Source organism: Eleutherodactylus coqui, chromosome 2 (genome assembly GCF_035609145.1).
Source record: "Eleutherodactylus coqui strain aEleCoq1 chromosome 2, aEleCoq1.hap1, whole genome shotgun sequence".
In the NCBI taxonomy this organism is placed as follows: domain Eukaryota; kingdom Metazoa; phylum Chordata; class Amphibia; order Anura; family Eleutherodactylidae; genus Eleutherodactylus; species Eleutherodactylus coqui.
Genome location: NC_089838.1, coordinates 114,991,411 through 115,016,424, shown reverse-complemented (window position 1 = coordinate 115,016,424; position 25,014 = coordinate 114,991,411). Strand labels below are relative to the sequence as shown.

Sequence of the window (25,014 nt, the reverse complement as noted above, 5' to 3'; positions counted from 1 at the left end):
CATGCAGTCTAAATCACATGATAACTTTTTTCTGCAGTACCAAAACTATCTATCTTGGCTCCTGAACCTGTGCCATCTATATGCCATACATGTACACCATTTCACAGGGGCTTAGCTCCCAATGGGCACAAAAAGGTTAAGGGTAAAACAGCCTTTTAAATGAAAAAAAAATAAAAAGTCGAATGCAACAAAAAAGCAATACATATTTTTTACATCATAAATAAAAATAATTTTCGATAGAGCCAAGCATCTTCACGCTCAGAATTGGATAAATATTTTAAATGAGTTGATGGCATGATGAGAAAGTAGCAAGTTATTATTAATCTTTACAGGTTAAAGGGGTTGTTCAGCTAAAAGAAAATCGGTTTTAATCTGCTTTAAGCGAAACTAAATGCAACTTTCCAATAATTAGTTAGGATTTAAAGGAGTATTTCAGTGGCATTAAGTTATCCTGTATCCACAGGATATTGGTGGGTGTCAAGCCACTGGCACCTTCACTGATCGACAGAACGGGGTTCCATGTCCCCCAAGAGACTGGCAAATAGAATGGAGTGGAAATGCGCATCCACCATTCATTTCAATGGGAGCACTGAAGTAGCTGAGTTCAAGTCCTCAGCAATCTTAGGCTCTCTTATTGAAATGAAAGAAGCGGTAACCAAGCATGTGTGCTGCAGTTCCATACATTTTGTCAGTCTCTTGGGGGCCTCAGCAGTCCAATCCACACGGAACAGGTAGTTATCCCTTATCCTGGAGGATAACTTAATGTCACCGAAACACCCCTTTAAACTTGGAGTCTCCTGTGTCCCAGGCAGTAGCTCTCCCCGCTGAATTACTGGACAGCTCATTTCATAGAATCTGTGGACCAATTACCTTGCTCCTTGAAATTCATGCCTTGATTGCCGAATTAATCTCACCTCCTACTGCCTATAAAAGCCTAGCACTTCCTCCTTTGCCACATTATTGGGCTTCCTGCATTAGCCTAGCTCATTGCTTCTGTACTGCCTCATACTTCAATCTACCTCTGCTTATCTGCGTATCAAACTTGGATTGCTTGTTGACTACATATCTGCCTCACTTTGCGATTTACTACTGCTTATATGTGTACCAAACCTAGACTGTTGACTTCACTTGTTTCAGTAACAATATTCATCCAGATTGTCTCAGCCGCTTGACTCCGAATCCATTTCTAGACTATGTCATATACTTTAACTAAGAATGGTGCCCAGATGTCAAAATGTCAACACCGGTCCCAGTATCCTAACGTAATGTCTGATATTGCTGCCATCCGATCAAATCTACAATAGCATCAGCGCATCCTGCATCTACAATGACATTGCACAGAACTTTTACCTTATGCTTTGTCATAGCACCAACAATCAGTGGGCAGACCATGCCAGATAAGGTTCCAACACCATTAGATATTCCCATCAGTATACTGGCATATCTTGGTGCAATATCCAGATGGTTTACGTTAAAACCTACAACAAAAAAGTAGTTTGGCTAATAAAGACTAGTAACTGATATAACAGATATATATAACTATATTATACACCACCTTATATTGCATACTATCTCTATATGGTACATTCATGGTTTTGAATGTAGGATTTCTGAATTCTATAGGGAAATCAATGTTAACATGCACAACACTTTGCAGTGTAATAAAATATTCAGGGGTTGTCAGTATTTAGGAATCCTCTTAGATTCTGAGTTGGACACTTTTTGCACCTTTCAATGAACATTTGCAATAAGACAAAACATAAAAACAATCAAACACAAACTTTTTGCAGATATTTTACATGTAGGGCTTCATTCAGGATTGTTTTAGTGTTTTCTATTGTTCAGCTCCATAGAGGATTCAAATGCAATATTAACAATTGAAGTGCTGGATCTAGCACGTGATGGGCACAAACAGTGCCTGACGGATGCCATTATCCATAACTCATCTTTCATGCTTCGGTCATGCCCTTTGTCATTTTACCATACAGTATAGCACAGCATGCTACGCTATTTTGTCCGGCATTTTCTGCCGGATGTGTGCTGGAGTTTTGAATGGAGCCTCCAATGCAGTTGTGAACATAACCTTAGGGAGCCTTCACACTGCGTTTTCTGTATGCATTAAACATATTTGTTTTTATGCTGTTAAAAGTCTAAAAATATATATATATTGGCACCACTTTTGTTGCAGTATACTACACTTAACCCCTTAAAGACCAAGCTGTTTTGTACCTTAAGGACCAGACACTTTTTAGGGATTTTACCCATGTGGCGGTTTTACTGCTCTATTTTTTTTTCCTTTAGCTGCCAAAATTATTTTTGCTGCATTCTTTTTTTCCTTGACATATAGGACTACTTTTTAATATCTTTTTCACTGATTTTTTTTCCTAGTTTTTAGTTTTATTGTGGATAAGAAGCTAAAAAAAATCATTTTTTTAACATTTATATATTTTTTAAAAATGATTTTTATATTTACACTAAAATAAAGTATGGGCATAGGTTCCTCTATTTGTTTCGGACATTTTGATATATAGTATGTATGGTTTTGGTTTACAGGGCGCATGCGGCGACGGTTTTTGTTGGCGTCAGCTTTGTGTTATTCTCTTTCTTATGTATGTATTGTTGTTTTATTCTGTTATTTTGTTTTACTTATTTATGTAATTGTGTTTTTTACTATGTATGTCTCCCATGATGTCATTTAAGACCTCTGGGGGACATTCACATTTTTTTTTCTTTATTTGACACTTTCCCACTGTAGCTAGGGCTTCCATAGGAGCCCTAGTTACAGGGGAAAGCAACCCCTGTGGTGACATTAGTCACCTGCAGAGCTGCCAGGGTCTAGTATGACCCTCCAGCTCTGCAGTAGCAGGGAATCCCAGGAGGTTACATGACCCCCCGAGGCTCCCGTATTGAGTACATGTTACTTTCACTTTCCCCATACAGTGCTCATGGAGCACTGTATTTCGGGGAAGCAGAAGGCAGGAAGGGTTAAAAACCCCTCCTGCCTTCTGCTCCAGGTTATCAGCTGTCACTAACAGCTGATAACCTGTTCCTGACTCTGACTGATTGCAGAGGCAGAAGACTTAAAGCACCGCCGTAATTTTACTATCCAAGTAACGTATGGCAGCACTGGGCTTGAGAAAGGCTTCAGTTGAAGCCAAAACGTCGCCGTCTTTTTGTATTATGGAGGAATAAAAGGAATTTACTTGCTGCCTGGCTTACTCCATACATCCTGTAATTTTACTATCGGCAGTGCTCTAAGCCCAGGACCAGCCGCCGTAAATTTACTGTGGCTGGTCCTAAATGGGTTAATTTTCTCACACAGATATTACCAATATGCAATAATGTACTTGCTTCAGATACCATAATAAAATACAGAAAGATTATCATGTATTGTGGCAGCCCCTGCCATCTATGCTCAGTGATTTACTAATCAGCATCACATTGTAGACCTGGCAAGAAGACAACACAGCGAAGCCAATATTATCTATATTTTAGAATCACAGATCTCCAACTGGCTGATTACCCAGATGTTATCAAGCACAACATTCATTAATTATAACAAGGCTTGAATATTTGTGTTTTTGTTTAGAGAAAATAGAGAAAACAGAAGGCAACACTGACAGACATTTAATTACAATTTCTAATTATTAATTACAATTCCTAATTACGAATCGTGTTGAATTATCTTTTTCAGCATCAGTGATATAGAATAATTCAAGGATGCAATGAGGAGAAGATGTCTGTTTAGCATGAATTAATTCAAGCAGTAAGTAAAAAATGCATTTAACCCTTTAAGGACCAATCACTGTAAATTTATAGTGCTTTGTCCTGGGCTTTAATCCCAGCTGATAGGAAAAATATGACTTGGGATTAAAGCTCCTGCAATATAGCAGGAGCAGGTCACAGCGAAGGACACCGAGGAGAAGGCACAAGCAGTTTTTAACCACTTCTGCCTTCTCTTTTCCAGGGTACATAAAGCTCAGTCAGTGCTATGTGGTGAAAAGAGAAAGTGGAAGTGTTACTTCCTCTCTTCGACCCTGGGATCACTGGGTGCCCCCTGCCAAGGCAGAGCTGCAGTGTCCAAGCAGACCCAGATCAACTCTGTTAGTGGCAACTGTGAATGCAGGGGGATGTTTTGCCCTGTAACTTGGGATCCGTTGGATGCCCGAACTACAGTGGAAATGGGGGAAATTAAAAAACAGACAACGTGAATGAGCTCCAGAGGTCTGATATGATGTCATACGGAACATAGATGTTGAAAAAAATAGTTAAAAAATAAGTTTAAAAAAATTCCAGAATAAAAAAAGAAATATATATAAAAAAAGAAAATGACCGACCACCGACGCCAAACAAAACCATCGCCATATGCGCTCTGTAATCCAACACTATACCAAATATATATAATATATATATCCAATTCCTGGATTTTATTTTAGTGTAATTATACTAATTTTAAAAATTAATAACTATAAGTTAGAAAAAAAAATTTTTTTACCTTTTACCCTGATGGAACTAAAAAACTGAAGAAAAAAAATTCTGTGAAAATATTCATTAAAAAAAGATCTACAGATAGCTAGTCTACAGATGGATAGGTAGCCTACAGATACTGTAGATAGATAGACTGTCTACAGATAGATAGTCTACAGATAGACAGATTACAGATTGATAATTTATAGATAAATAGATAGAATACTGATATGTCACCGGAAAAAAAACACTGCAAAAATCATTTTAGTAGCTGAAGAAAAAAAACAGGGCAGCAAAACCACCACATGGGTAAAATCTAGAGATGAGCGAGCGTACTCGGAAAAGCACTACTCGCTCGAGTAATTTGCTTTATCCGAGTATCGCTGTGCTCGTCCCTGAAGATTCGGGTGCCGCTGCGGCTGACAGGTGAGTCGCAGCGGGGAGCAGGGGAGAGCGGGCGGGAGAGAGGTAAAGAAAGATCTCCCCTCCGTTCCTCCCCGCTCTCCCCTGCAGCTCCCCGCTCCGTGCCAGCACCCGAATCTTCAGGGACGAGCACAGCAATACTCGGATAAAGCAAATTACTCGAGCGAGTAGTGCTTTTCCGAGTACGCTCGCTCATCCCTAGTAAAATCCCCTATAAAATATCTGGTCCTTTAGGGCCAAAACACCCTGGTTCTTAAGAGGTTATAGAGAACTCAACTAAAACAACAAAAATGAAAGTGCACAACAAGGTAGTAATATCTAACAGCATAGTAAAAGAGCACTAAAAGTTCAAACAACTGTGATTGATCTATAGCCAAGCTTGTAAATGCATGTTATTGGACTCACAGATTCCAGCTAATTCATGTTTTAAGATAGATAGATAGACAGACAGACAAATATTAAGATAGATAGTCTACAGATAGATAGTATACAGATAGATAGAATACAGATAGATAGGTAGTCGATAGAATATAGATAGATATTACATAGATAGTATACAGATAGATAAATAGATAGTAGATAGAATACAGATACATAAATAGATAGTATACAGATAGATCTGTACTCTACTAATAGATAGATAGGTAGTCTACAGATAGATAGATAGTCAATAGGAGGGATAGCTAACACTAGGGAAGAGAGAGAGAGTATTCAAAAGGATTTAGAAAAGCTTGAACAGTGGGCGGCGACTAACAATGGTATTTAACAAGGAGAAATGCAGGGTCCTACATCTGGGCAAGAAAAATTAAAAAGCACATACAGAATGGGAGGAATTGGGCCAAGCAGCAGCACATGTGAAAAAGACTTGGGTATACTAATAGATCATAGACTGAACATGAGTCAACAGTATGATCCAGCATGCACAAAGGCAAACACAATTCTGGGATTCATTAAGAGAAGCATAGAGTCTAGATCACGTGAGGTAATTATCCCCCTCTACTCTTCCTTAGTCAGACCTCATCTGGAATACTGTGTCCAGTTCTGGGCACCCCACTTTAAAAAAGACCGACAAACTGGAGCAAGTTCAAAGAAGGATTACCAAGATGGTGAGCGGTCTGCAAATCATGTCCTATGAGGAACGGTTAAAGGATCTGGGAATGTTTAGCTTGCAAAAAAGAAGGCTGAGAGGAGACTTAATAGCTGTCTACAAATATCTGAAGGGCTGTCACAGTGCAGAGGGATCAGCCCTATTCTCATTTGCACAAGGAAGGACTAAAGGCCCATTTACATTGGACGATTAACGCTAAAACTTCGCTCATCGACGATTGTTATAGCGATAATCAGTGCGTGTAAATGGACACGGGGCACCCGCATTTCGGGCTCTTTTCGCAATCATTTTTATCAGTAGTTCTCCAGTTCTCCACAGGGGGGGGGGGGATGCTGATAGCATTGTTTCCCCTGCGGAGAACAAAGGATCTGAGCACAGCTAATAGCCTCGGGCTATTTGCATGTGCTCAGGAAGGCTTCATTAACATACATAATTGGCATTTAAGTAGCTGAGAATAACTGAATACCAATTATTTTTTAAACAAAATAATCGCTCAACTGTTGTTTGAGCAATTATCTGCTCGTGTAAATGGGCCTTAGAAAAAACAAGAGGGTGATCAATTAATGGAACAGGTTACCACAGAGGTGGTGTGTTCTCCTTCAATGGAAGTGTTCAAACAAAGGCTGGACAGACATCTGGGATAATTTAGTGAATCCTGTACTTAGCAGGGAGTTGGACCCGATGACCCTGGAGGTCCCTTTCAACTCTACCAGTCTATGATAGATAGTCTACAGATAGATAGATAGTCTACAGATAGATAGTCTATAGATAGATAGGTAGTCTACAGATAGATAGATTACAGACAGATAGTATACAGATTAATAGATCGAATAGCGATAGGTAGTTGAAAGATAGAATACAGATAGTAGTAGATAGATAGAATACAGATAGATAGATAGCATACAGATAAATAGAAGACAGATAAATAGCATACAGATAGGTAGTCTACATATAGATAGTATACAGATAGATAGATTGATTGATTGATTTAAGGGATTATTTATAAATCTACTTACTACTAAAGTGAATTTCAATCATGACAACTCACGAACATGTAGCAATACTGCCATAAGGGCTATATGCAACTATATACTACCAAGTAACCTAGCCATAAAAGATGATTAAATAAAATGGATTCTGTTATTTTACACTAAAGACATACTAATATTAATAGCATAAACATTTAATAGTAGTAAGTGGACTCAATAACAAAATAGCAGTTCCCACCTGATATAGCAAAACCACTGAACCCCACAGCCAGGATGAGAAAAGAAATTGCAATGACCTTCGTATGAGAAAAGCCAACCACCAGCAGAAGAGTGGCCTCCATTCCAAATCCTGCACATAAATATGGTAAAATGATTACTATTTATAGGTTACTTGGCTTCAAATAAATCCTTTACTGTACACAGCCATATCTGAATATTAAAGGGACATTCCCATCTTAGATATTTATGGCATTTCCACAGAATAAATATCTAATAGATATGGATTTCACATCTGGAACCTGCACCTATCTTGAGAATGGAGGCCCCTTCGACCCATCCTGCCTGGTAAGGTGGCCCAAGGCCGTTCTATCCAAGCTGCCATTGAGTGCAAAGGTGACTGGGATTACAGAAACATCCGCGCTCCCTGTGCTACTCTGTTTCTATTACTGCCATAGGAGTCTTTCATACATTCACTTCTATGAGAGTTATAGAAAAAGTGTAGCACAGCAAACTCAGCTGTTTTCCTAATCTTAGCCACCTCTGCATTCAATTGCAGTCTGGATGTGGCAACTTTATATGACCTATGAGGATTGTAAAAATGGTTTGATATCAAAATCGTTGCTCAGATCCAACATTATATATCCACTGTATTTCTCTCCCACTTTAACTGCTTTTTTATTACACCCTCACCAAGGAAACTGTTACCATGCAGGGCGGCGCTGGGTCCCGCGGCCGGCGCGCGGCGCTCCGATGTCGGCTTCGGCGTCCCGGAGCTCTGCTGTCGGGGCTCTCCCGGTGGCGTGGAGCAGCCAGCATGCAGAGGCGTGGGCGTGTCCGCCCGTAGGGTGCCACCCGCTCTCCTCCACCTTCCATATGCAACAGTGGGAGAGTCGGCTCCTCCCACTCTCCGCCCCTGGGCGGAGGCTTTAAGTTAAAAGGCTGGCAGTGACCTGAGCTCACTGCCAGTTATTGGTTCTGCTAGCCTCTAGTCAGGTCTGTCTCAGTCTGCTCTAGTTGCTCGTCAGTAGCCTGTCAGTTTGCCTGTGAGCTCCATCTCCAGCCTTAGTCTGCTTGTAAGTTTTGTTGGTCTGTTCCACCTGCCTCTTCTGTCGGCACTCTGTCCCCTGTTAGTAGTTCCATCTAGGTAGTCGCCAGGTCCCTAGCCAGCGCAGGGACCGCCGCCCAGTTGGCCGCCTGGGGTTAGCCAGGGCCGAGGCAAGTAGGCAGGGACAGTGGGGTGCGGGAAGATCAGGGCACCCCATCTGGCGCTCGGGGGGCAGAGTGCCGCAACAGAAACACAACTTTTTCTATTACCCCAAACTTTTATCCCTTAGGGGAACTACCATAAACCTTTTTGTAATTAAAGGGGTTGTCCCGCGGCAGCAAGTGGGTCTATACACTTCTGTATGGCCATATTAATGCACTTTGTAATGTACATTGTGCATTAATTATAAGCCATACAGAAGTTATAAAAAGTTTTTTACTTACCTGCTCCGTTGCTAGCGTCCTCGTTCCCATGGAGCCGACTAATTTTCGCCCTCCGATGGCCAAATTAGCCGCGCTTGCGCAGTCCGGGTCTTCTGCTCTCTTCAATGGAGCCGCTCGTGCAGAATGCCGGCTCCGTGTAGCTCCGCCCCGTCACGTGCCGATTCCAGCCAATCAGGAGGCTGGAATCGGCAATGGACCGCACAGAAGAGCTGCGGTCCACGGAGGGAGCAGACCCCGGCGGCCATCTTCAGCAGGTAAGTATGAAGACGCCGGACCGCCGGGATTCAGGTAAGCGCTGAGCGGTTTGTTTTTTTAACCCCTGCATCGGGGTTGTCTCGCGCCGAACGGGGGGGGGGGGTTAAAAAAAAAAAAAAAACGTTTCGGCGCGGGACAACCCCTTTAAGTGAAACGCTACAAGTTTCCAATCCGATACGAATTTTGTACATGTGTTCTTCCACTCTAACCTTCATTTTACAGAGAGTCCACCCTATATACTGGAGGCCTCCTGGTTGTTCCCCATAGGGATTAAAGTTTTGTGTAATAGGAAAAGTTGTGTTTCCTCGGAGAGTGTATAATTAAAAGTCAGTTAAAAGCAGGAGAACAATGCAGGGGATATAAAATGTTGGATCTCTTTTTTCAAAGGATTTGAACAATGATGTTGAAATCAAACCTTTTTTTTTTGCGGTCCTCATAGATCGTATAAAGTTAATGTGTACTTTGTAGCCCTATTTAAGGTTCTAGAAGGGTTTACCACAACTTTTTGGTGGAAGAATAACATAGCAATACTGATGGAATAATGTTATTGTAGAGGGCAGAGGAGGACTCTCCATGTTGGATTGCTTTTATGTTGCTTTAACCTTACCGTTTGAGTATAATAAAAGGGACATACCCATACTTCTCTTGTTGCCAAGGCTTTATTGCACTACTTCCTGTCCTCTACCTCTGTATTAGGGATAATAGATGGCTTTGTAAGCCGACAGGTCTAATTGTGAGGAAGATATCTGCATAGAAGATTGCTACTTGTGTCTGGGATTCTTGGAGTGGCGATCACTTATCAACTGACATTACATTCTTTGGTTTCCGTAATGTATGAATACTGACTGAAAGAGATTTGAGACACTCTTGCTTTACTGCACCCAGTAAACCTTAACCAGCTGTGGGGAAATATTATTTTCTTTGCAGAAATTTTGACTTTGCCTAGCTAATCGGTTCCAAGCAACCTTCTCGCCTGCATTGATAGGAGTGCATTGATAGGAGTTGCATGGAGTGCTTAAGTGTCAATGGCCTTACCCCCATATGTCTCCATGATGTCACAACATTTCCTGTTAATATACTAGAAATGTCAAAGTTGGTGATGCTCAAGTTAAACCTTTCAACTTTAAAATAATTACTCAAATGCCTACCTAATGATTTCTTTACTATTACTAAATATATAGACAGTACAAATAGAGAACCATAATGTAATAATCCAGTACCTCCACAGTTCATGATTTTTCTTACGGTTGTGGTGCTCAGTATTTGCCTGCTTCTTAACAAATCTGCCAACTGTCCTCCAATGGGTACAATAATTGTCATTACCATGTGCGGAACTGCAGAGAGAAGACCAACCTAAGAAACAGAAGATTATGCTAGTATGAAGGTTTAGGGCAATTCTGAAAGGGTTATTAAATAATAATGTAATATTAGACAAATAGAACCTACACAAACACACAAAAGACAGGACTTAAAGTATAATATTTATTTGAGAAATACAGTTATCCAAAGGTATAACCTATGAGAAAAGAAGCACTGAAACAGTGGTGAACACTTGCAAGAATAGCTGATTTGACAAAATTACTTGAAAGCTAGAGTAAGTCACTTCCAAAGAACTGCAGAGCTCTCTAGTCCAGAACTGTATAGTACGAGAGCTTTACTTCATCTTGGAGCAAAGATTAAAGAGGTATTCCCATCTCCCTGTTTTACCTCCTGTTTAACTTGTGTGGCTGGCTTGTTCCTGGTTTTCTCTGGGCAGAACCTCGCCTTCTTATTGACAACCTGAATGTGCACACACCTGCCCTTGTATAAGCTAGAGGCATAGCATTGTCACCATAAAAATCTGCCTGCATGGTTCGTCCAATTGTGCTAGTTCTTGCCTTGTTCCCTCCCCCATTCGGCCTTTTTCAGTCCTCCCTGTAGCTCAATACCTCCTTTCTACCACCTATTACAGTTTGCCTTCACCTGCCAAGATGCAGAGGGTGCAGACTCTACAATCTGGACTGGCCTTTTATATGGGCCAATAATCATTCAGATTCCTGCGATCTAGCAAGAATCTGAATGATTATCTTTCAGTGTAAACGCATGCACCGAATGAACGACAAACTTTAATTCGTTCACTTATCGTTCATCGTTCAGTTTTTACATGCATAAAAACTAAACTATGATCAGTCCGTGTAAACAGGCAGTTGTTAATCTATGAATGACTCCACTTCTATTCACTGAGCCTTGACTGTTCCTGCGTAAAAGCACAGGAATGATCATCGCTGGGACGAATGTCAAGCACTCTGCACCATGCAGGTTAGTTCGTGTGAAAGGGCCCTTAGAGGTAGTATACTGGCAATCCTGAGAAACCCTATAAAAATAGAAGAGCTAGTCAGCTCTATAGAATGGCTTCTAAGCTACTGAGCATGTCTAGAAGCTGTCCTATGAAGATGAATTGCAGAACAGTGGCTGGATGGTGGTTAGTAGCCTCGACTGCAGACTGTACAGTGTGAAGTTAGAGCCCTTTTACACGGGACGATTAAATCGTTCAGATTCCCGCATCCATCAGGAATTGGAACTATTATCATTGTAAATGCATGCCCTGACTCAAACAAAAATGCATGCAGAAAACTGAATTATGGATTGGTCCATGTAAACAGGCAGCCATTCAGTTATGAACCACTGCCTGTTTGCTTTGAATGGAGTTGGATGTGCCGGAATGATCCCTAGCCCGCTCCACCTCCATTCACTAGCAATTATCATTTCTTTTAAAAGGGCCCTTACAACAAGGAAGATATATCTTCAGTGTTTCATTTTGAACACAGGAAGCAAACTGGTGACCTGCTCCATTTCACCTATTGGACATAATGAGTGTTGATTAATGATATGGGACTACCCCTTTTAAATTCACTGCCCTGTTGCTGAATACCTTGGCCAAAGTGACTTGTTGATGCCCTCTTCCCCTGGGTCTCAGCACCAGGGCACATGTCCCTTTAGTTCTCTACTAGGTACTGTACACTTCTTCAGCTTACAGTAATATTAGTGTTTCTGACTCCACTATAAAGGAGAGGCTCAACAAAAATATAATTCGTTACATAATAGCAAAACTGAAACCACGATATCTAAAAGTAACATCTATGATTAACGCATATTTGATCACCACTGTATGGCCCCATTATATATGGTCATTTTTTAGTTAAATTATTTGAGCACTTTTCAGACAGCACAGCTCTTGTTATATCTAGGATAAAACAAATGCAGCTTTTCCTGTTATCTGCATCATAAAAACAGTAAATGTGATGACGGTGACTATAACCCTCCCCCGGCATCAACGGCCCTACTGGCTGATGGTATTTCATTTGACTCATTCTCGCCAGAAGCAACAATTATCTGCATGGGGTATATGAACATGATTATGGATCCATCCCTAGATAGATTTGATGGGGGTGGCTAGAGGGGAGGAGATGTGGGCGTGACTCGGCTGGCCTCGATAATCTCGGTACTAGGGTGGCTGGATTTATGGCGTGTATTTCACCCCCAACAAGAATTTTCCTTTCATGCTGCCCACAACCACGCCCTTAGCCATATTGGTTATATATTTGGATCCCTTTCCTTATTCCCAAAAATTAATTCCATAGACTTCCTCCCTAGAGGAGTATCGGATCACTCACCGATCGGTTGGTCCTGAAAGACCATGGTCTAGTTGCCCCCAGGAGATGGAAAATACACCATTCTGGCTCTCACTGCTTGGCCCTAATCATCGTATACCGGACCAGATTCAAATATATTATGAGGCGCTTGAGGGCTGCCCTGAGGATATTCTAAGGATATTCTGGTGTTGGAGGCATTCAAGCCCTACCTCAGAGGTTGCTTTAGAGCCTCAATTTCTTTTATTAAAAAAGACCCTGGGACCAGATGGTCTACCGCTGGAGGTCTATTTACAATATAGGGAAGGAATCGTACCATATTTGCTTTCTTTATACAAATATATATTTGAGGAGGGTCGCCTCCCAGAATCCACTCAGAAGCTAGCATAGTGCTCATTTTAAAGCCCAATAAAGACCCAGAGGACTGTTGGTCATATAGGCAAATTTCGCTGTTAAACACTGATTATAAGATCCTCACTAAGACATTGGCCTTTTGCCTAAATCAAGCTATAAAAAAAATCATACATCCTGACCAAGCAGGTATTATTCCAGAAAGGTCTACCTCAGATAATATTAGAAGGACACAAGTAGTTACGCAGGTGGCCTGGAGGTGGGGGTCAGATTGGGCCTGGGCTTCATTAGACGCTGCTAAGGCATTCGTTTCTGTCGAGTCGCTATATTTAAAAAAGTTACTTTGGAGATTTGGATTTGGAAAATCATTTATTAAGTGGATTTCTATTCTGTATAGGTCTGGGGTAGCCATGGTCATGGTGAATGGTCAGACTTCCACCTTCTTCTCATTACACAGGGGCACCCCGCAGGGCTGCCTGCTCTCCCCCCTCCTGTTTGCTATTGCCATAGAGCCTTTGGCTCTAATAATTCTGCAACATGTGTCATACAAGGGCATTGAGATTGGATCTAGAGAGGATAAGATAAGTTTGTACGCAGATGATTTAATATTATATATGTCTGAACCTAGGCGCACTTTTCCACTTGCTATCTCTCTAATAGATGGGTTTGGGAGATTTTCAGGCTTACGCATTAACTGGAAGAAATCTGCTTTCTTATGCCCCTGAGACTCGAGGGTTGGCAGGTAGGAGAGGTATTCTACAACCTATAGGTCACTTCCCAATTAAACTATCTCGGGATTTATATCTCTAAGGATCACGCTCTGAGCTTTGACCTGAAAATTGCTCCCCTATTAACGTCTCTGTAACATAAGCTCAAAACATGGAGCACCCTGCCACTATTTTTGGCCGGTAGAATAAATCTTATTAAAATGATTGTTCTCCCCAAGTACCTATATTGCCTAGAACACGCAGACACAATCATACCGCAGAAATTCTTCAATAAGACCAACTCATCAGTAGTATCCTTCATTTGGGGGAAATCTAGAGCTAAGCTTCGTATGGAGACCCTACAGTGCCCTAAAGACATGGCGCTACCAGGTTTTAAGCTGTATTATTTGGCCGGACAAGTTAAGTATATTCGTCACTGGTTGTCGAACGTTCCCCCTCCCAAACTCTGACACCACCCAATGGTTTTTTTGTCCGAAATCTCCCTCTGGATCGTTCCGGAGAAACCAGATTTACTGGCCAGGCAGATGCTAACTTCATAAATTGTCGGTTGGAGTGTGGCAGACATGTAAATCACTGACTAAATATGTAGATACCCCTTTGGAAACCCCTCTGTGGGAAAATAGAGCGCTCCCACACCTAGTGAATCTTCCAGATAAGCCGTTCTGGGTGAACCTAGGAATTACCACATTGGAACATCTATATATTAATGGGGTACTAGTCTCCTTTGAACAACTCCAGCAGCTTTACCAGGTCCTGCAGACTAGATTCTATAGATATTTACGGCACAATTCCCTCTTCTGCTGCATATACAGTATTTACTAGTAATCTTCTCAAATTTGAATAAAGTAAACTTTTATACCTTACTTATTGGGAAGCCAAACACTTCTTCAAAGTAAGCAGGCTGGCTGATCAGCAGTAAATAAAAAGTCCAACTCCGGCAGAAATTTGCAACTATGATTGCATAGACTGGCATTGAGGTGAAGAACTTCTTCCAAGGTGTCTTAAATTTCTGGAAAAATAAACAGAAAATTACTGAATAATTGTAATTCTGTATTTACAGTGTCGATAGCGAGTTGCGCCTAAAGTTCTCGGGCCCAACTTGCATCACACAGCATTAAGGCAGCCCATCCGTGTGCTGTGTGATGTCAGGAAGACCGCACATTTGCATGCATAATAATTTCGTGTAAGACTCACTTGAAACAAGGACATACAAGCTATTCTTCTGTCTAGCAGCATCATTCATCTAAATAGACACATTGCAAATAATGGGTTCTATTTTCGTGTGAGTTTTGTGCTTCTCGCAACACCCAAAATGTGTGAGTTATCAGACATGTAAATACAGCCTTCGTGGGCTGATACACACCATAAATTCTGTTGTAAACTACCTCTTTTCTTTTTGCAGTCATTGAGTGAGAACATTCATTATTTCTTTCCAGGGAATACAAATCATTCCTGGTCATGTCATGATGAGACAGGTGGTACTGGTGTATCTTGTCTCTAACAGAACTGTGGGTGGAGACAAGGGTTTGTCCTGCTGGAGTCCAAGAGAACGCCCCTAGCAGTGGATTGGCTACATTGCTGACACTGCCTTTTACAGCATGTAGAGGTTGACGCCAGCAAAACACACCGATTGACACCTGACGGGGACAGAAACAGCGTTATGAGCTGCAGCGGAGGACCGGCCGCACATAAGAAGATATATTAGCGCCACCGGGGAGAATCAAAGTGGGGTACTGACAGCACCATGAGCATGGAGGGGGGAGTCCGGAGAGACAGCTGATGGAGCGAGGACCACCATAGCATGGAGGGGGAGCCCCGGGGAGACAGCTAATGGAGCGATGAGGCAGCAGAGCATCGCACGGATGAGTCACAGCAGGCATGGAAGAGGGGACCCGGCTTCAGCTGGGACCGCAGCATGGCAGCCAGGAGGTGCTGAGCGGACATGCCACCCCGCCAGGGGGACAGAGTGACAGGGTCGTCAAAACTGGAGATTGAAGTCTGGCGGGGAGCGTACATGCCAGAGGGGAGTGTACTGCTGTTAGCCTGGCCCTTTCCTACTACTCTCAAGGACAAGCCCTTGTCTCCACCCACAGTTCCGTTGGAGACAAGATACACCAGTACCGACACAGGTGAAGGGCTCATTAGAAGTCAGAGCTCTAATAACTTTACTGTGACAAGCTGTGTGTCCACCACATGACCAGGACAGTTTTGCATCCACAATGAAGATTCCCATTCAGTGATTTCAAGCAGATATCCTGTAAAAAATGAAGAATTGATGTGCAAAGCATATTAGAAAATGGCAAATCTTTTCATTATACAATAAAAATGTGCTATTTGTTCAAACTGAAATAACTCAGATTTCTAATTACGAAAATTCAGAATATCACATACTTAGGACATCCATTAGCCATTCAATTAAACATTACAATCCACAATATGCTTAGCTTCAAAGAAAACTAGCTTGTTTGCATCAGTTTAGTCGGGATTGGATAAAAGAATTATGGCTTTGCAAACTAGGCATCTTGATTGATTGGTCAAAATGAATGTATTCAGAGCCTTCAACTGGACACATACTAGTACATGCATATACACACTACACTAATCCATAGGGCTACATTACCACGGCATCCTTAATAAATGTCAGAAATAGCTCATTGACATAAAATGAATACATTTCCTTTGAGTACACGTTATATATGAACATTATACTTACACTGCTAGTAACTAAACTACTACTTTCTCCAATGCTGGTCTCAATGTATGATCTTTCCTCAGCAGAAATAGAGGGATGTGCAGCTGGGCTCTCTGTGGCATGTAGCAACCAGAACACATACCAAATCATTCCAAACATTCCTGCATGAAGGTAGTTTATGTGTTAATATGTTCACTACAACAGAATTTACTTATTGTTATAGTTCAGTATAAGAAAAAGAATACCAAAAATGCATGGATCTACTGTATAGAAGATTGTTTCTAAGTATCTAGTTAAAGGAATTTTGTGGCTTAGAAAACCTGTTTATAAATGCTGTCTTGCCTGAGTAGGGAGGGTCTCTTGTTCAGAACCCTCATCTAATAGCCAAAGTAAGGGCTCCTGCACACAGAATCCGGCCCTGGGAGCAGCAGCATCTGCGCCTACCTGCTTACTTTCGTCGGACACGCGCAGTACAGATTTCTTCTTTAAACTCCTGCTTTTCCCGTGCCATCACCTAGCGATGACGCGGAATCCGCAACCTTTTTGCAATGTCATTGCGGATGGGCCACAGATCGGACAGCCTCCATTGACTTCAATGGAAGCCATCTGCACGGAATCCGCGGAAAAATGGGTATTGTTGCGATTTTTCCTACGCTTGAGGAAACTGCAATTGGTTTCCGCAAGTGTGCAGGAAAAATCGATTTCTCATAGCATGCTATGGGCGCATTTGCTGCAGATCCGCGGTGCAGACACCGACCGTGATTTCAGCACCAAATGTCTGCCCGTGAGCAGGAGCCCTAAAAGAACAGCTACAAAAAATGCCTGTCACTCTGGAGAACCCGACATAACTATGCATGGCCCCTTTGAATTCAAAGGCAACTGAGTAATGCTTCAGTGAACTTGTGGTTGTGTTGCAGGAGACATGAACACTTAACCCCTTTAGTGGCACGCCCGGAAATTTTCCGGGACGAGCGCCACTGCCCATAATGATATAGCCCAGAAGATTTCCGGGCTATGTTTCATTATGGGACCTGCAGAGCACAATGCCATAAGCTGTGGCATTGTGATCTGCCTGCACCGTCCCACAGAGAACAGTGCAGGACTTTAAAAAAAAGAAGCAGCAAGATAGAACCGATCTGCCGGCAACTTCCCGCTTCTCTTTTTAAACTCCTGCGCTGCTTTGTTTACAGGTTGCCACGGAGACCATCGGCTTGTCAGAAGCTGGCCAATGAGCCCCGTGGCAGGGAGAGCTGGTGCTCGACTGTCAGAAGAAAGCTGGACACCAGCTCTTATAGCAGAGAATGGAGAAACCTCCTATTTCTGCTGTTTAACCCTTTACATGCCGCAGTCTATGTGACTGCAGCATGTAAAGGGCTGTCACCACCAACTCCCCGCAATATGATCAGGGGGTCCTGATAGGTCTCTGTGGAAGTCCCCTAAAGAGAAATTTTTTTTTTAAAGTTTAAAGAAATGATAAAAAAATAAAAATTAAAAACGCCTAAACACCAACTTCCTCCCTTAGGCCTTAGTCAGACGGGCGTTTTTTCACGCGATTTGCGCATGCGCATGCGTCCGGCGATTTTATAAAACCATTGCTGTGCAATGGTATCGGACACCTATCTGCGATCTGCGATTCCTGTTCTCTTCTCTATATGCGCTCAATGGGGCCGGCGGCAGCAGCGCCGACCCCATTGAGAGCATATACTAGACAAATCATTCTTCTCTGCCACAGCTGCAACAGCTGTGGCAGAGAAGAACGATGTTTGCCCATTGAATTCAATGGAGCCGGCAATACAGCCGGCTCCATTGAAAGCAATGGGCTGCCGGCGAGCGCGGGATGAATTTTCGGGAAGGGCTTAAATATATAAGCCCTTCCCTGCAATTTATCCAGAAATGTGTAAAAATAAAAAAGTATATATATACTCACCTGGTCCCAGCAGACGGAGTTCAGCCGCGGCTGGCGGCAGTTCTCCTGAACTGCTCTCTGTAGTATTCAGCAGCCGGGGATTTAAAATCCCCGCCTGCTGAATGAGCTGCCTCTGATTGGTCACAGCCTGACCAATCAGAGACAGCTCTCACTCACACCCATTCATGAATTCATGAATGGGTGTGAGTGAGAGCTGCCTCTGATTGGTCAGGCTGTGACCAATCAGAGGCAGCTCATTCAGCATGAATGGGTGTGAGTGAGAGCTGTCTCTGATTGGTCAGGCTGTGACCAATCAGAGGCAGCTCATTCAGCAGGCGGGGATTTTAAATCCCCGGCTGCTGAATACTACAGAGAGCAGTTCAGGAGAACTGCCGCCGGCCGCGGCTGAACTCCGTCTGCCGGGACAAGGTGAGTATATATATTTTTTTTGTTTTTACACATTTCTGGATGAATTTCAGGTAAGGGCTTATATATTTAAGCCCTTCCCGAAAATTCATTCCGCGATCGCCCGCAGCGCATTGCTTTCAATGGAGCCGGCTCTATTGCCATCTCCATTGAATTCAATGCGCTGGACAGCTCCGGCCCGTTTCTATTGAAACGCGGCTAGGAGCAGTATTTTCGGGCGATTTTTCAGCCCCGGTCATGCGATTTGCGGATGCGCATCCGTCATGCAATCCGCAAATGGCGGGAAAAAACGCCCGTGTGACTAAGGCCTTACTTTGTAAAAAATTTAAAATGAAAAACAAAATTACTCGTGGTATCCCTGCATTCGTAATGACCCACAGAAGGAACTTAGTACATTATTTAACCCCTTAATGCTGCTGCTCCTTCCACCGCCCTCCCCTTTTTTGGTCCCCCCCCCCCCCTTCCTTTTAAAAAATCATAACTCCTTTATTTATTCATCGACGTTGCTGCATGAGGGCTTATTTTTTGCAGAATGAGTTGTATTTTTCAATGGTGCTGTTTAAAGTACCATATAATGTACTGATAAAAATTTACAAAATTCTAAGTATAGTAAAATGAAAAAAAACTGACATTCCACCATCTTTCAGTTTGTTTTGTTTCTATGGTGCACAAACTGCAACAAAAATGACACAATAACTTTATTTTATGGGTTAGTGCAATTACTACGATACTAAACTTGTATATATATATTTTTTTGCTGTAGTACTTTTTCTGCAATAACTTTTTTATTTTTCTGTCGACGTAGATGTGCGAGGGCTCATTTTTTGTGGGATGTCCTATAGTTTATGTTAGTACTAATTTGGAATACATACGACTTTTTGTTCGCTTTTTATTGCATTTTTTTCTGGACGACAGGGTGACTTAAAAAGTGCATATCTGACGTTCACCTTGTGGAGTAAATAATGTGCTACTTTGATAAATCTAACTTTTACGGATGCAGCGATACCAAATATGTATTTTTCTTTTATGATTTATATTTTTTTATTACAGATATGGCAAAAGGGGGGGGGATTTAAACTTTTATTACTTTTTTTTTTTACAATTAGTAAAAGTTTATTGATCTTATTTTTACTTCTTTTTTTAAGCCCCCTGGGAGACCACAACTAGCTGTGCTTTGGTCACTCCTGCAGTATGATGTAATGCTGTACAATTGCAGTTATTGCCCCTTGGTATCAGCTGTAATAAACAGCTGACACTCACACTGTATGAAGAGAGGTTGCGCCGCGATCTCTCTTCATACATACCCCGACACTGCAGGGAAGAGGTTAATCTACAGGGTGCACGGCATGGACAAAAAAGAATTTAAAATGTGGCAAAAATAGCTAATTTAGCCTATCTCACCATACAAAAAACGGAATAGAAAGTGATCAAAATTCTGCACAGATCAGTAAATGGTACTAATAAAAAGTACAACTCAACCCGCAAAATAAAAACCCTTACACAGCTCCGTTTATAAAAAAAATTAAGATTCTAGGGGTCTTTGAATAATCTTTTTTTTTAGCTCTTGGAATGTGGTAACACAAAAGCAAACTTTTAAGAGAAAAAAAATGTTTTAAATGTACAAAAATAGGAAGAAAAAAAAAAACTGTATAAACTTAGTATCGCCGGAATCGTGTTGACTCAGAGAATAATGTTATCACATTATTTATTCTGCATGCTGAATGCCGTAAAAATAAAATCCAAAAGATAAATGGCAGAATTTCTTTTTTCCCCCCCAATCTCCCTACAAATTTTTTTTTTTTAAGTTATGCAATACATTATATAAACCCAAAACTGATGCCATCAAAAAATACAATTTGTCCCGCAAAAAACAAGTTATGGCTTTTGGAACGCGACTGGAAAATTAAAAACCTGACATGGTAAGTCTGACAGGGTGGTAAGAAACCCACCACTGAAGGGGTAATGCACCCAAGACTTTATTTGCTTTTGCAGCAGCTGACTGGCATTGATTGCTCCAGTTTAATTTACAGTCCACCAGTACCCCCAGGTCTTTTTTTCATGACTTTTCCCTAGCTGTACCCTATTTAGTGTATATTGGTGTCATCCGTTTCTCCTGCCCTCCCTCTAACCTTACATTTATCAATATTAAATACATTTGCCATTTTTCTACCCAAGCCTCCAGTTTATCTATGCTTGTTTGTAGCCATACATTGTCCTCTGTTGTATTAATTATCCTGTATAATTTTGTATCATCTGCAAATATTGATATTTTACTGTGCAGTTCCTCTATTGGGCACTAGGCAACATGTTTTACATGAAAAATTATGAATACAATGTATTTTTTTCTAGTTAGGATATGAAAATATATAGGTTAAACAAACCTTACCATAAATGTAAAATACAGAAGACCAACCAATGTATTGTACAAGTATCCCTGCTAATGGCATCGCAATTACTGCACCAGCATAGGATCCTGCAAGGGTAACATAACAGATAAAACAGCATTTGATGTTTTTATAGCAGTTGCACTTTTTCAGAAGCTGAATAATTCACCAAACCAGTTTTATCACCCTGAAGTTCCGTAATGTTGGACATTCAATTAAGGCCTACTTTAGTGATATATTGGTACATTGGTCCCAAGATCGTATCAGACATACTGTATATCAGCCCAGGTTTATTAAGTTTAGAAGTATTCTGAGCATCATCTGCATGGAATTTATGTTTCTACTATGTTTTTGTTGATTTACTTAAAAATAGCGGGTTACGTGGTTTCCTATGAATGTCCTCCAAGTCTTAATGGGTTTTTTGGTCATAAGCATTTGTCACCTAGCCACTGTATCACATGTTATCTAATTTCAGCCAGTCCAATCATACATATTTGTGGGGAGGTGGGGGAGAGATAACTAAAGGATGGCTTAACTAAGAGTTGATTGAAAAGAAAGGCTTTATTACCACAAAAGGAAGTGGTTGCTAGTCTGCTTCTCTCCAGGGGAGGTGCCCACTTACTCCACATCCCATGGCATGCTGGATATGTTACACCCTGAAAAAAATATATATACAAAAAATAGTTTAACCCCAAAAGTTTATAAAAAAAACCTAAAACGATATATTTAAATTGATCCTGTTCAGTTGTGGTCCCCATAAACTTGTAACACCGCTAAATATGCGCTGGGGAAACAAGTTGAAACATTCCGATGTTTACTATCACAAACAAATCATATCTGAGAAAATACACTGTTATTCACCCACATGCCATATCCAAATAAATCTTCAACTTTTATTCACTTGTGTCAAACGCAAAAAAATCAAGTGTCCTCTAGGTGTTCCTTCACGCATTAAGTGTCTTGCGCTATCAGTGGCAACCTCTGCCAAACTTCTCCACCCCTCCATGTTATATAATTAATAGCCTTTTCACGAGACTTTAATCAAAAGTGGAACGGAGTGTTTGGCAGGGGTTGCCATTGTCTACCCAGTAGACATTTGGTAATTTTTTTGGGTTTGACACGAGTGAATAAAAGTCTATTTTCTCAATTATGCCTGGTTTATGATGGCAAACATGGGGATGTATGAACTTTTCTCCTTGGCACCAATTACAAGCATATGGGGGTCAAAACTGATGGCAGGATCCCTTAAACTATGATCACATCTTTACTACCTACCTCAACAAGGCCTTGTAGAACACGGACAGATATAACACATCCATAATGAACATTTGCTGCTGATGGTATCAACATATTTAGTATAGATGTTAAAAAAATAGCAGCACCAAATACCCTACAATTTAAAAAGAGATATATTTTAAAAAACTTATTTTTAACTGTGATTTACAATATTATACAATGTTTACAAAATGTTGACTAATTTTATAAATACATTGCTGTACTTATCTTTTTATGAAGAAAATACTTTTCTTCTCCATTTTTGTCTAAAACTAAATTCAGAATTTGGTCAGTTACTATAGAGTATGCTCATCAGGTCACAAGTCTGCCAGCAGATCGGAGCTAAAACACTGTATGGGAAACCACCAGAACTTTGTGTAAATTGGCATCAAATAACTCAAAATATGAAAAAAACACAAAGTATTTACCAAATTACCAAACTGTTATGCGGATTTGGATTATAAAATGCTGTTAAAACCAGAATTATGTACACTTTATTTATGTTCATATATGTTTTTTTAACACTACACTGGAATCAATTTAACCCTTTCCAGTCCAATTTGTATCCTGGTTTTCCTAGGGGGCTTACTCTTTTTCTGCCATTATACAATGGCGCTATCTGCTGGCTAAAGCCAGTACTGCATGAGGTGACACGTTGGATAGGCTCCAACAGCAGAGAGGCTGGCAATATACAGTAAGAGAACCCCGACGGACATCTTCCAACATCGGCGCTATATAGCCTTAAATCGTAATGTCTTTAGACGTCAGACAGTGGATTGGAAAGGGTTAAGAACAACAAGAAAAGGACAAACCCTAAAGGTTAATGTAAATGTGTAGAAGTTCACTTTTAAAGGGTTGCCTCATCAAGGCAGTCCCAATTTGCATTAAAGCTGGCTTACTGATGAATCAATTTTCCCCAACTCTGGCTTCAGAAACCCCAAGCGTTCAGCTGTTATGGCCAAGAGAAACTACAGTTGGCCACTACACACCAGCCATTCAAATGATTGGTCAACCATCTAATATTTTCACAGCCCAAGTCCACCAGAATGAGAAGCTCTCTGCTTTGACCAATAGAAGGACCTAAGGAGGAAACCTCCACTATGACATCCATGCGCCCTAACGGGGCATAAGGTAGGGGGTTATCTTCATGACACAACTTGTTTTTTATAGGGGAATTCCAAACTATGTAGATATAAAACTTATCAAGAAAGCTACAGGCTAAATACAGAAGATACTATAATCTATAAAATACAGTAGCTCCTCCACTTTCAAGATTATATTTATCTAATGGGTCAGGAAAACAAAGAGTTGATTCAGTAGCAGTGCTTATCTCAAGATATCCCTGTAGCCAGTAGATACTGCACTTACAATACACCAAGATACTATTATGTCACTGATAGCTAAACAATGTTCTACCATGGTAACCTAAGTTTGAAAACTCATGTGTACTACAGCACTCCTCTTGAAGATAAAATCAAGGTGATTTATCTTGTTAAAAACAGCACACAAGCCAAAAAGAACCCAAGTGAAGAAAATTGCTCGGCTTTCAGCATGCCCTCCGTCAGTTTACTGGACAAAGTAGCATAGCATGCTGTGTTATCGTGACATTTTCTTGGCAGCCTGTTTTTTGCAGGGTGGTTTGCCATTGTCTTCTTTTACCCTGGGTGCTCATTTTATGTTTTTGAATGCATGGTACAGCATTTGACAACGCCTTTTAATGCATCCCATCCTTGTGATGGGTGTGGAGGTGCGTTAAAAAACATGAAGACGCAAAATAGAACAGACAGCTGTTGAACATTCTAGCGTTAGAACCACTGCGTTTGAGCTCAGGTCTGAGTTACCCCATTAAAATCAATTGGAAAGATTACTTCAAGGGGCAGATCATGTATGGAAATTTGTTTTGCAGCTGTAGGGTTCAGTCACACGGGCGCATCGGCGCCCGTGTTACTGCAGGAGGAAGACGGCCGTACCTCAAGATGGACATCTCTCTGCAGCGCTGGAAGAAAGAACATGTGACTGGCTTCATTGCTGGTCATGTGTTCTTTCTTCAGCGCTGCGGGGAGTCGTCTGTCTTGAAGTACGGCCGTCTTCTTCCTGCAGGAAGGGCTCAGTCACACGGGCGCATCGGCGCCCGTGTGACTGAGCCCGTATGCAGCATGATTTAGATATGGGTACGGGGCCCTAGCTGAACTTTTGGACCTGGGCCCCTGAGCCTTTAGTTATGCCTCTACTTACATTATTTAATTTGCACAGTGAGCGATATTTTTTAAAAAAGCCAAAATTGCTGTTATTAGTTCAACCTGCCTCGCTCATCCCAAAATACAAGCCATAGCATGTTATAACTCTCAGAAAAACTAATTATTTTTTTAAGTGTTTTAATTGTGCAAAAGTAGTGGAGCTAAAAAAAATCATATAAATTTGGTGTCATTGTAATCATACTGACCTGCAGAATAAATTTAACATGTCATTTATCACGATTGGTGAATGCCATAAAAATGGCACTCAGAAAACAAAACACAAGAAATAATGGAATGCTGTCTTCCCCCCCCCCCCCAAAAAAAATAAATAAATAACATTTTTTCAATATATTACATGTTCCCCAAAATGGTGCAATTAAAGAATACAATGTATCCTGCAAAAGATAAACTGGGTACGTTAACAGGAAACTACACTA

General features: G+C 41.2%; 1 protein-coding gene across 2 annotated transcripts in view; it reads right to left on the bottom strand.

Annotated features, from left to right (window-relative positions):
* The window catches only part of SLC17A8 (solute carrier family 17 member 8), a 45,964-nt gene that overhangs the window by 5,433 nt on the left and 15,517 nt on the right, over positions 1–25,014 (bottom strand). The window contains exons 4-11 of one of the 2 annotated variants that reach the window (XM_066589844.1): positions 22,341–22,455; positions 21,634–21,721; positions 21,068–21,154; positions 16,371–16,510; positions 14,517–14,666; positions 10,170–10,302; positions 7,226–7,336; positions 1,351–1,478 (exon numbers count right to left, since the gene is read on the bottom strand). In XM_066589844.1, coding sequence (XP_066445941.1) covers positions 1,351–1,478; positions 7,226–7,336; positions 10,170–10,302; positions 14,517–14,666; positions 16,371–16,510; positions 21,068–21,154; positions 21,634–21,721; positions 22,341–22,455 — 952 coding nt within the window. The remainder of the gene's footprint in view (positions 1–1,350; positions 1,479–7,225; positions 7,337–10,169; positions 10,303–14,516; positions 14,667–16,370; positions 16,511–21,067; positions 21,155–21,633; positions 21,722–22,340; positions 22,456–25,014) is intronic. The other variant, XM_066589845.1, reaches the window with a different exon arrangement.